Source organism: Cryptotermes secundus, unplaced genomic scaffold (genome assembly GCF_002891405.2).
Source record: "Cryptotermes secundus unplaced genomic scaffold, Csec_1.0 scaffold181, whole genome shotgun sequence".
Taxonomy (NCBI): domain Eukaryota; kingdom Metazoa; phylum Arthropoda; class Insecta; order Blattodea; family Kalotermitidae; genus Cryptotermes; species Cryptotermes secundus.
The window spans coordinates 434,658-448,336 of NW_019723906.1; the positions used below are offsets into that span (position 1 = coordinate 434,658).

The 13,679-nt window shown below is 34.8% G+C and overlaps 1 protein-coding gene across 2 annotated transcripts in view; it reads left to right on the forward strand.

The window, feature by feature from the left end:
* LOC111862018 (myosin light chain kinase, smooth muscle) overlaps window positions 1-13,679 on the forward strand; it is a 52,482-nt gene that overhangs the window by 31,614 nt on the left and 7,189 nt on the right. The window contains exons 1-4 of one of the 2 annotated variants that reach the window (XM_023847054.2): window positions 799-900; window positions 2,254-2,457; window positions 4,227-4,368; window positions 7,931-8,130. In XM_023847054.2, the coding sequence (XP_023702822.1) occupies window positions 851-900; window positions 2,254-2,457; window positions 4,227-4,368; window positions 7,931-8,130 (596 nt within the window). In that variant the 5' untranslated portion in view covers window positions 799-850. Of the gene's footprint in view, window positions 1-798; window positions 901-2,253; window positions 2,458-4,226; window positions 4,369-7,930; window positions 8,131-13,679 lie in introns of those variants that run through there. The other variant, XM_023847053.2, reaches the window with a different exon arrangement.

Genomic DNA, 13,679 nt, shown 5'->3' on the forward strand with positions numbered 1-13,679 from the left:
ATTTTACTATGATTCTCCTTCTTGGTGTTAATATTGTATACGGCATTGTAAGAATGTTGGTATGTGACTAAAGACACAGCTGGTGTTGGTGGGAAAAAGAACTGCCCAAGAATCTCAGTAGTTTTATTTATTATTGTCGCATAATTGTCATCGTCATCGGCATCACTAACATCCTTATCAGTAGAGAGGAATAAAAACAGATGTCGAGAAGTTGCGCCTGCTTTATCCCAGGTTAGAAATCGCTGCAGTATTGTTGAATACTAGATGGAAGCCAGAAATAATATAAAGATCCTGACTTTCTCACCCATCTCACACAACCATTATGGCAAAACCTACAGATAGGTTCCTGAAAACTGGTCCATGATTTTATGTTTTCCGAGGACGTGTGGATAGAAGAATTGCCGGGCACTGCTACATAATGGAAACTCCCGTTTGCCCTTGTTTTCTGACAGAGTGGTGTGTTATGGTTTTCGTCAGTGTCTTCATACTGATGATTGCCCTCACGCCTCTCCTGTCACTACATAGCCATTTCCAATCAGTCGAAGCTACCCAGCCTCTGGGGTTGGTACAGAAAGAAAGAAGCAAGAAAATGTCATACTCGTAAAATGTATATCATATGTAGTTCGCCTCATTGGTAATGTGTGTAATACAGGAAGAATGAAATGCTCGAATGTGAGACTCAAGGAGCAGAAATGAAATAAAATGACCTTTACACAGTGTTGCTGGAACATCTTGATGGTATCAGTAACATGTGTTTCTGACCTTACGGGATGTTGTTTACCGGACACATTGCTGTGTAGGCAGCCATATTATTATAGCCGGTAGTGGCGTCGACAACGAAAAATAAACAATGGCGTTGAATTGGCTTCGTGCCATAATGTTGGTCTGCCTTAAACGAAGGTTAGTAAGGGGTTTCCTTCGCGTCTAATCGGTAACTGTGAAATAATTTAATTTAAATTATTACAAACACAAATTCAAAATTGATTATCTTGGAATTTTTGTGGAGGTACTGATGAATACCATAATAACCCTCATGCATCCTGGCCAGGATTCGTACTGAACACCTGAATACAAGTCAGAAGAATTGTTGCTACCGTGGGTACAAATGGAAAGATTACTTAATCTGAGTCCATTTTAAACCTTCACCTCTGTTTTACAGTTTCTTAATCATATAAACAGTCGGTAGGTTTTCTTGGTTGGGGTATAAGGCCACTACCTACACATGACAACACAAACACATAATAAAAGCAGACAAACATCTATGCCTCAAGTGGGATTCAAACCCACGACCCCAGTGTCTGAGCGTGTGAAGACAGTTTATGCCTTAAACCGCACGGCTGCTGTGATCAGTGTAAGGAATGCTTACAAAATAAAATCCCATAGAACTGTAAATGCAGTTTTCTTACTTACAGTTTAGGAAACAATATATAATAATTCTGGTTATGGGTCCAGATATGGCAATTGCATTTGCTGGTTGCACTCATCCAGTGAATAAAAATACTTGAACAATTTTAGTTACACCCTCTTTAAGAACATTATGACAACCAGTATTTGTTTTCTGCAGAAAAGATTGTCAGATACTCTTGTAAATATCTTGTCATTCTTCGCCTATCTTTACATAATTATACCTACAAGAACCCCCACATCAATCCATTTTCACAGAGTAAAGCAATTATTACATATTAGTTCAATTTATTTTAAAAATACAGAAACTTCCATTATCCAGTAACAAAACGTGGAATTCTCATCCAGTCAACAAAATTATTAATTAGAATTTATCATTTTCTAGAGTTACTGAAAAAATGTGATATATATATATGTATGTGTCTGTGTATATCTGCCACTTGGCAGTTCTCCCAGCCACGACTAGCAGCACTACCCATTGTCTTCTCTGATATATTTTCCATTACAGTAGAGGCTAGTTGAGTTTGTGATTATGTTAAATATATGTATTTGTAGTCTCTTACACATCAATCTGCTTTGCCACCTAGGAGGATTCCCATGCAAGAATTGAAGTGAAAAACATGTTGACTGAACTTTGTATGTGGCTTCTGTAAGAATATTTTTTTATCATGCAACTGTCAGATTCACTTAACCAGCATACACTATTCCTCATACAGTCCAGATAATGTGGAGTTCACTGTAATCATATCTCCTCCATATGAGTGCAGTCCTACAGAAATCCTTCAGGGCTCAGTAGATAAAAATAACTTCAGAATTCAGTTATAATACATGAAGTCTGCATTGTTTCAGAGGCAAGTTTGGGACAGTTTATCGGTGTCGAGAGAAGAGTAGTGGCCTACAACTAGCAGCCAAATTTGTAGCGACTCCAAAACGTGAAGACCGTCGCAATGTGGAGCGTGAAATTGAAATTATGCGTCTACTGCAGCATCCACGTCTCATTCAACTGTATGATGCCTATGACAATGGGAAGGCCATGTGTGTTGTACTTGAGCTGTGAGTACAGTGGCTGTTGTAATATCAGAGCATGAAGAACCGCCATTGTAATGTAATCTCTGTTAAAGTATGTCAGTCTTGATGAGTCACCATAACTCAGACAGCCAAGGAACTTTTTTAAACTGCATAATGTTAGAAGGCTTCCAACACTGCAGAATTTTACCTGGTGGATGATTTGATAGTAATTCTTCCACGAGGTCCAACAGAGTAGGTTTTCTTTCATAACTCTCCACCTGAAGATGGAAACAGAACTAATTTCCAAAGCATAGTTGTTTTAATAGACTCAGGTGGTGGAAAAAGTCCAAAATAATATTTTTAAACAGTGTGTCACATGATCTTAATAAAAAGCCGTAAATATAATAATAGTCTGATTAAAGAGTATTTTTGTTACTGTCCACAGAATATACGTCATGAACAAAATTGTTAGGTCCATGTTTAAATGGTAAAATAGTAACCTTGTTTCTGAACTGAAGATAGACCTGCATTACACCAAGTTCCATGCTATTGTTTATAGCTTAAATGACTGATTGCTTCTTAGGTACTGTAACAATGCATTTACCATTTCATACATTATATACATAGTGTCAAATGGTAAGATGATTATGAATGATAAATTTGATTAGTTGTAAGGAGAGGTTGTGTTATATTTTTAAGGTACAAGTGGTATTTTAAAAATTACTGGAGTCTCTGTGGAAGATGGCAGACATCATCATTCAGGTTCCAGGCTGAGATTCACACCTTAGACCTCCCAAATGCAAAGTAGTAATGTTAATCATTTAATTATATATATATATACATAATATTTTTGTATATAATATTACTGCATCCCCAAAAGGGAAATTCTGAGCCTTCAGTGAAGGCTGATTAAAAATATATATTGCAACAGAAAGACTTCTAGACCTATATTAATTTAACAGTGTTTCAGAAGTTGTTGGGTATTGTCCCGGTGCCTAACTAATTAAGCACTGTGCCATGAAAGTGTATGGGGGAGTGGATGTGTAGATCCACATTTTCTTGACCTCGGCACTAGTTGGAGGTGACTGGTCAGCTTCACGTCCCTAGCACTTTACCCTCCGGGAAAAGAGTCCCCAGTACCCCTCCGATAGGAGGCTGGGTGGGCCCCAGAGCTGGTCTGGATGAGGTGGAGAAGTGAAAATTCTTGACCCTACCAGGACTTGAACTCCAACCGCTCAGTTGTACAACCTGTAGCCAGTCACTATACCGACTGTGCTATCCTGGATCTTCCTAGGTACTGTAATAAAAGCAAAATTTATGCTTTGTGACAAAAATAATATAACCTTGCATCAGAATCAGAACATGGATCTTAAAATCAATTCACTTAATTAAGGCATGAATAATGTAATTAAATTCAAGTGACTGCAATAATAGTTTTGAGGATAGTGGAAGCATTATGCCTACTCTTTATCTAATTACAATTGACAAATGTAGCGTTTTTAAGATTACATATTCTGGGATGAGATGAGCACAGTCTAACAAAGCACTTAATCTTAGTATGAACTACCATGAAAATCTCAAAACTCATGAAACAGTTTTAGTCCTCTTGTCCTTATACTTATTGATTGCTGTTATCATACCTTATAGTATGTGGTATTAAAAATATGGAGTCTGAGTTTTTATTTTAGCAGATGTTTTTCTGAACAAAATAATTTGTTAAATTATGCTTGACATTTGCAATCGTTGTACTTGTACTTCTAAATTACATCAGGACTTAAACTTTATAGTACCGATTTTATGTACTTGTGTTTCAGAATTGAAGGTGGTGAACTTTTTGAGAGGGTGATATGTGATGACTTCATTCTAACAGAGAAAAGCTGCACAGTTTTTATGAGACAGATATGTGAAGGTATTGAATTCATTCACAAACAGAACATTCTACATCTTGACATGAAGGTATGTTTCATCATTTGAAAAGAAGACTAAAAATTTTGTTTTTTTTTTGTAAATGATATTACGTTCACATCCTACAGTGAATAATACAGAACACCAGCAAATGTAAACTGCACTACCTAGCCTTACAGGCTGTACTGGGCCATACTGCACATATATAGGCATACCTTGTTTTATTGGTCTTTGCGGATATTGCGTTTTTTTATAAATTGAATGTTTGTAGCAACTAGTGGTAACCATGTATCAAGAAAGTCTATCGAGTCTATCAATGCCGATCGATGCCAATCGATGCAATTTTTCCAGCAGTCTGCAGGCAGTGAGTGTCTCTGTGTTACTCTTTGGTAATTCTCACAATTTTTCNGCTCCACCAAGCGGACGTTCCTCATCTCATAACAATATTGAAATTAGGCCAACTAAGAACCCTACAATGGTCTCTAAGTGTTCAAGTGAAAGGAAGAGTCACACATCTCCCAATTTACGTCAAAAGCAAGAAATGATTAAGCTTACTGTGGAAGGCATGTCAGAAGCCAAGGTAGGTCAAGAGCTAGGCCTATTGCACCAAACAGTTAGCCAAGTTGTGAATGCAAAGGAAAAGTTCTCAAAGAAATTAAAAATACTACCCTAATGGACACACGAATGATAAGAAAGCAAAACAGCCTTATTGCTGATATGGAGAAAGTTTTAGTACTATGGATAGAAGACCACACCAGCCACAACATTCCCTTAAGCCAAAGCCTAATCCAGAGCAGGGTCCTAACTCTCTTCAAAACTTTGAAGGCTGACGGAGGTGAGGAAGCTGTAGAAGGAAAGTCTCAAGCTAGCAGAAGCTGGTTCATGAGGTTCATGACTTCAAAGTGCAAGGTAAAGCAGCAAGTGCTGATACAGGGGGTGGGATGGAATCTACTCCAGGTGAAGATGCTGTGACAACAAATGATTTAGAATATTACATAAACTTAGTTGATAAAGCAGCAGCAGCAGCAGCAGGGTTTGAGAGGATTGACTCCAATTCTGAAAGAAGTTCTATTGTGAATAAAATACTATCAAACAGCATCGCATGCTACAGAGAAATCTTTTGTGAAAGGAAAAGTCAGTTGATTCGGCAAACTTAATTGTTGTCTTATTTTAACATATTGCCACAGCCATCCCAGCTTTTGGCAGCCACCACCCTGATCAGTCAGCAGCTACCAACATCGAGGCAAGACCCTCTATCAGCAAAATGATTAAGGCTCCCCTGAAAGCACAGATGATGCTTAGCACTTTTTAGCAATGAAGTATTTTTTAATTAAGATATATACATGTTTTTTTAGATATCATGCAATTGCACACTTAATAGACTACAGTATGGTGTAAGCATAACCTTTATATGCACTGGGAAACCAAAAATTTCGTGTGACTTGCTTTATTACAGTGATCTGGAATTAAACCTGCAATACCTCCAAGGTATGCCTGCATAAGAAACAAACATTTCTTAATACACGTATCAACAGCAGAAGATACTTCACATATTTCCCCATATTCATGAAGATGAATTAGAAACACTGTGGAATATAACAGTTGTGACTTTTTTAAGATAGTATTTAAGTTGTAAGTAATATACTGGAATAATATAACATGTGACATAATGAAAATAATTAGGAAGTAATTATTCAAGAAATATATAATTTGGGACATCTCTTATTTCTTTTATAAACTGTTTTTTATCATGTACTAACTTAGTTAAATAATCAGACAGACTGTTAGATATTTTTATACTCATGCAGTGAACTCCTTTCTGCCTCATTGCGAGATGTGATTGTAGGACATCTAAATTTCTTTTGTGTATTGTCGGTCTCTCATAAATTGAATAATTAAAAGTAAAATATTCCAAGTTATTTATCATAAAAGTCATCAAAGATAAAATATATTGAGAGACCAATGTTAATATATTTAACTTTATAAATGCTGGCCTACATGACTCTCTATGTTTCATCCCCATTATTATTCTAATAGTCTTCTTTTGTAAGGGAAAGGTCTTGGCCTCTGATGAATTACCCCAAAAAACTATTCCATATCTCATGAATGAATGAAAGTATGCATGATATATCATTTTAAGTGTTGTAACATTACTATGTTTTCATAATTCGTATTGCATAACATGCCTTTCCCAATCTGGGTAACAATGATTCAACCTGTGTCTTCTAATTCAAGAACTTATCAATTTCAATGCCCAAAAATTGAATATGAGTTTCCTCTTGTAATAATTCATCGTTAAACTTTAAATGTACAGGCATATTGTCACGATTGATTGTTTCAAATTTTAACACTTTAGTTTTCCTCAAGTTTATGGATAAACCATTGTATTCAAACCACTGACTTAAGGAATTTAACATAAGTTTAGACCTTTCCTGAATTTCATCGATATTAATACCTGACACTAATATACTTGTATCATCAGCATACAACAATGACTTTTTGTCAGTACTTAATGCTGACAGCAGGTCATTAATATGTAAAAGGAGCAACAAAGGACCAAAAATCGAGCCCTGTGGCACTCCATATTTGACAGTTCCCCAGTCTGAACAGCATTTTCCATTTTCATTATTATAGAGTTCAACTCTTTGTCGTCTATTTTCCAGATAGGACTTGAACCATATTTTTATTTTACCACCAGTGCCATATGTTGTAATGTACTCAACATGTACTCATGACTCACACATGTGACTCATCCCTGTGGAGAATGTTATTGCTGTGCTGTAGCTGTTCTGTCTCTTCATGTATGGGTGTCTCAGATTTAGTTCCATTGTGCTATCTTGAAGAATGCTATGTTCTAATGAAAATCAGTTTTCTGTGGTGATATCTGCATTATTCAGGACTTCTCTTTTTGTCCTGAAAAATCATTGGAAAATGCACAATAGTAAGGTAATCTATTGGTGAGAATAAGAAATAAAAACATGACAGTGGCAAAATATATCATGATGAGATTTGAAGTTTTCGTGGTGGTGAAGAATTGGATTGTGTTCTTCAGAAGATCACAGTCTGTTCTGATATAAAGTGGACAATTAATTAATCAATCTGTGAAATTTATCTGGCTGCTTATAGAAGCACAGCAAATAATGGTAATAATAGAATAGAAATATATAAGGCCCAGTTCTTCAGAATCCCAAAATGTATAACACAAATTGTAGGTGATTTTATTATTTGTTTTAAATACTCGTAGTGCCTTCAGGATATTCAGCCAGTAACAATGAATAAGTATTCCCATTTGTATGATGACATCACATGGTACACCAAAGCAGAGTTTTATCCACTTCTAAATAATTCCTCCAATAGAGGTTCAAGAGTATGAATACTATAGTTCTTTCATGATGACTATTCTGCACAGCTCATAACACATTCTGAAAGTAGCATATTAACAAATATTTCTTTCTGTTCACTTCTAGTTTTTAATAAGATGTTGTCTGCTGTCTTTTCTGACATGAGTAGAATATGAGAAAGTTACACATAACAATGTATTTCTAATAGCATACAGATAATATCTCAACAGTTATTTGTGCATGTAGCTAAAAGATTATTATTTAATTTTCAGCCTGAGAATATATTGTGCCTAACAAGAACAGGGAACAGAATTAAAATCATAGATTTCGGCTTGGCAAGAAAGTATGATCCACAAAAGAAATTACAAGTATTATTTGGAACTCCTGAATTTGTGGCACCAGAGATTGTTAATTTTGACCAAATATCATTTGAAACAGACATGTGGTCAGTTGGAGTTATATGTTATGTGCTGTAAGTACAATTTTCAGTAACTGAAAATGATTATAGTTGCAGTGTTATAAATACTAGCCAATCACATTGGCCATGTGATCTGAGGCCTGAACTGTTTTCACTCGCTCAGAAACTGAGATTGTGGGTTCGAACCCCACTCAAGGCATGGATGTCTGTGTGCGTTTATTCTGTGTTTTTGTTGTCATGTTTGGATAGTGGCCTTGTGACAGGCTGATCCCCCATCCAAGGAGTCATACCAACTGTCTTAGGATTAAGAAACTGAAGTGAAACAAAGCATTTGATGAATGCCCTATGTGCCAAAGTGGGGGCAAGAGGAAAGACAGAAAGGTATAGATACTATGATGTGGTTTGGGCATGCATTAGCATAGTTGGTTGATGCACTATGCTACAAGCCAGAAGGTTTGGGGGTTCGAGTCCCAATGAGGTGGATATTTTTCAATTTACCTCATCCTTCCAGCCGCACTATGGTCCTGGGGTCGACTGAAGCTCTAACAGAAGTGAGTACCCTGGATCTTCCTTTGGGTGAAGGGCAGCCAGCACATAAGGCTGACAACCTGACTGCCATCTATGAACCCACTGTCTAGAAAATGTGGGAGCATCGATGACTCATGACCCTGTGGGCCTTCATGGCCTGTTACAGGGACATCTTTACCTTTTACCTTTTACCTTTTACATTACTATGATTTAGCTGGACTGGCTATGCCTGAACCTCAAGGGACCCTTTCTGCCTCCAGGCATCCAAAATTTAAGTGTAAATGCTATTAATTTTGCAATTCTTTTTTAATTTCACATCTAATCTTAATACCACTGTCCCATATACTCACATCTTCCATATATATCCTTCTAAAATTGCTTCACATATCTGACATTAATTAAACACCCTTGCATTGCCAAGTAATTGGAACTTTTGTCAAATAAAATAAGGAAATAAAGATGTTTATAATTTAAAGCATTTTAAACTGACATGAGCACTTCTGGTATTCTTAATGTTATCTTTGTTTGGGACGTGGGTGTATAATCATGTAGGGGTTGCAAGGTCCCCGGAAACATTACGAGTACTGTACTAGTGTATAGATGTATATCTAACTCATCCATCCTCTTCAATTATCACACTTTATTTCAATTCTAATTGAAATATACAGCATTTTAAGTTTGAAGTGTTAATGTGCTATAACCTGCTTGTTCATTCATGTGTGATTATTAAGAATTAGAGTGATGGTTCCTAAAAGTTTTCGTCATATTAAAGCACCAAGCCATGATGTCATGAAGAAGTGAATGGTAAACTTTCATGTAGATAAAAGACTCGTTTGGCACTAGAGCCATTCTGGACATGGTTGCAGAGAGAAGCATCAGATATCCAGTTTACAGCCAGTTACTACTGACTGAGCCTTCATGACTGATCTTATAATTTAATAACATGCTTCTTGAACACCATATGTATACACTGTATTTCTTTCACCCATTCAGATATGAACTAAGCAATTCCACTTAAGTGGTAAAAATTCTGACTTGTATTTGGGAAGTGCCCAGTACATTGTACGTTACGTACAATTCTCCGTATGATGAGGCTCCAACTATTCAATTAATTATTGGGCCTCCTATACAATTTTATAATGAAACATTGAAATTTACTATTTGTCGATGGATATGTGTGTAAAGTGGAACCAACAACTGGTTCGATGTTAAAAATCATCAATCAAATTTTAATTTTGTTTTTTATATATGACTTTTATTGGTTTTAAATAACCTAGTTATTGTATTCTTATTGCAAATTATCTTAAATGATTGATGACATTGTATCAAATTTTGCGTACTGCAGTTCAGTGGTGTACGTTTGTAGAAGTGTGTTTGCCTGATGACGGCCACTAGTGGCCGAAACATGTAGCAGAACTATATCTGGACATTGTCCTTGAAATTCTTTTATTGTTGTGTTGTGACAGTCAAATAAATAAGTTGTATATATTGTAACATAGCAGGATGCATGAAATGCAAATTAAAATCATAAAACTATACGGATATCTAATAAATTCTCACTTGAAGAATTTAAACTTAGATTGAGCTATGAGATATGGGAAAATGTGTTTAATACACAGGATAAGAATATAGACAATATGTTTAATACCTTTGCAAATACATATCTGCAAATATTTTATGCTTGCTTTCTGAAAAAGAAAATTTATAAGCAATCTCCCCCTAAATAATGGTTAACCATCGGAATTAAAGCTTCTTGCAAAAGGAAAAAAGAACTGTACCTTTCGACAAAGATACTTGATAACAACAGTCTAAAGCAATATTATAAATCATATAGTAAGATCCTGACTAAGGTGATTAATGAGGCAAAAAGACTCAGCTATAATGATAAAATTACCAACTCCAATAATACAATTAAAACTACTTGGAATATTATTAAAGCAGAGTTAGGTAAAAACCGCCTGACAGACAAAAACTGTAAAACTGAGGAATTAAATCCAAGTATTTCTAATAATCATTTTTTAAATATTGCTGAATATTACTAAAAAATTTCTACTCAAATTACTTTAAATACTGATAATAACAATAATTTTAAACATTATCTGAACTTGGCAGCTAAGGGCCCCTTTCCCAATATAATATTCAATAAAATAACAACTAAAGAAACTGAAAAAGTTATCTCTTCTTTACATTCAAAAAATTCTTCTGGATATGATGAGATTCGATGAAGACACTAAAAATTAGTGCCCCATACATTTCTTCCCCTTTATGCTATATATTCAATAAAGCTGGTAAATTCCCCTTACATATGAAATACTTGATTGTAACTCCAATATACAAGAAAGGTGATAAGAAGAACTGTGCAAATTATAGACCAATTTCATTGTTAACTTCATCTTCCAAGGTGTTCCAAAAAATAATATTTAGAAGATTATTGACACACATTCACACTTATGACATTCTAGCCAATGAACAATTTGGGTTTTGCCCCAAATTATCCACTGAAACACCTCCATATAACTTAATAAGTACAGTTTTAGCAGCTATTAACAATAAAGAAAAAGTAGGTGGAATCTTCTTTGATTTGAAGAAGGATTTTGACTGCGTAAATCATGAAATTCTTTTATATAAACTTGAATTTTATGGTATAACTGACAACATATATATATATTATTAAAATCATATCTCTAAAACAGATATCAAAGGGTGGTAATTGAAAATGGACCCTTTGATAAGGGTGAATCAGATTGGGGTTGGGTCAAACATGGTGTTCCCCAGGGATCTGGCCTGGGGCCATTACTTTTCCTACTATATATCAATGACCTACCTTTATCTATAAAATATCTGAACATCAAAGTAAATCCCCAAACAATTTTATTTGCAGATGATACTAGTGTAATCATCAGTAATCAAAACAATACTGTACTAGGAAATAACCTGAAGTCAGTTTTCACTAGTGTGACGAAATGGTTTAAGGCAAATTTACTCTCATTAAATCTGGACAAAACCTGCTGTATGGGATTCCGCTCTATAGATATTATTAATTCTGAAATACAAATTAAATATAACAACAAAATTATTGCCAATACTACTGAATTAAAGTTTCTTGGGCTAGTACTTCACAATACTCTGTCTTGGAAGAGTCACACCGATATGTTGGCTTCCAAATTAAACAAAGCGTGTTATATTGCAAGATCAATCAGACCTTTCTTATCTTTAAATTCCCTAAAGATAATCTATCATCCATGATATGTAAGCAATGTCCGTCTTTTAGTGCACTCAATTTTACTTGCTACTTCACAACATGTTTCGGCACTACAGTGCCATCATCAGGTGCTCTATTTACATCAATCTATTTCATTGCCTGCCATTACGTCATTGTAAAATTTAAAAAGTATTTAAAAATGTTCGTCAATTATAATAAAGATATATACTGAAAACAAGATTATTTATCTTATCTGTCCCAATTCTAACACCACGCATAGTTTCACCACTATGGGGGTCGTTCCTCTTATTCTCAGGGTATATCGTGTCTCATGTTGCGTGTTCCCTGTTTGGTTGTGGGTGTTGTACAATACCCGCAACCAAACGGAACACCTGATGATGGAACTGTAGTGCTGGAACATGTTGTGAAGTAGCAAGTAAAATTGAGTGCACTAAAAGACAGACACTGCTTACATATCATGGACGAAGATCAGTGTGACAGGACGCTAAAATACAACATAATCTATCATGCTTATTTTCATTCAGTTATAACATATGGATTAATTTTCTGGGGAACTTCTTCCCACAATACGAATATTTTCAAACTCCAAAAGCGAACGGTTAGAATGCTAATGGAAGCAAGACCCAGGGATTCTTGCAGAAATGTTTTTTAAATTTTAAATATACTACCTCTAGCATCTCAGTACATACTCTCCTTGGCTCTGTTTATGGTTACCAATAAATCATTGTTTAGACAAAATTCTGAAATTCATAATTTTAATACCAGGAATAATTGTAATTTTTTTCAAGTAATGACTCACTTGATGATGTTTCATAGAAGTCCCGCTTACGCAGGTGTTAAGATATATAACCATCTTCCAGCTGACATTAAGGACTTGGCATTTGATATTAAAAGCTTTAAAAAAGCATTAAAAAGTATTTGCATGAGCATTATTTTTATACTGTGGGTGAATTTTTTATGCATAAAACCAGATAAGTATTTCTGATTGTAATAGTAACATCATTGTGTCAGTATTTACAGTGTTCTGTTCTATGAATTTTTTATGCATAAAACTATATATATTTCTGATGGTAATAGCAACATCATTGTATCAGTATTTACAGTTTTTTCCATTTCATGCATCCTGTTGTGTTACAATATACAATTTCTTTATTAAAACAGTCACAACACAACTACATTAAGGTCAGTGCCTAGTTTGGCTCTGCTACATGTTTCGGTTATTAAAAGCCATCATCAGGCAAATACATGGCTAACATATATACACCACTGAACTGCAGTACTAGTAAAACTGGATACAATAATTCAATTCAATTCTTTATTATTTATGTGCCGAGTCAACAGCCACAACGCCAATTACAGACAGAGCACAGGGTAGATAGAAGTAATTACAATATGGATAAATACAGTGTAAAGTCAAAGACAAATTACAGGCAAGCACTAGAGGAAAACACAATAATGCAGACAAGTAAACAAACAGACAACAACAATAATAATTTCATTAACATAAATCAATAATGCAGCCAAGTAAACAAACAAACAAATGATGATAATTCAATTCAATTCATGTTTATTTATGTGCAAATTTAACAGCACAGTGGCCAATTACAAAGTTAGCACGAGGACATAGAAATACACAAAAATTAAAGAGCAAAATAAAAAATATGACAGTCTATACAATATCAATAAATTAGTAACAATTCCAAGAAAAGAAAAGAAAAAAATAAGTTAGCCTTAACAGGAAAGAAAAATAAAATAAGTACATTTCGAATGGTTATTCCATTATGTGATGAGAAAGGACAATACACATACATACACACATAGAAGTTAATAATAATAATAATAATAATAATAA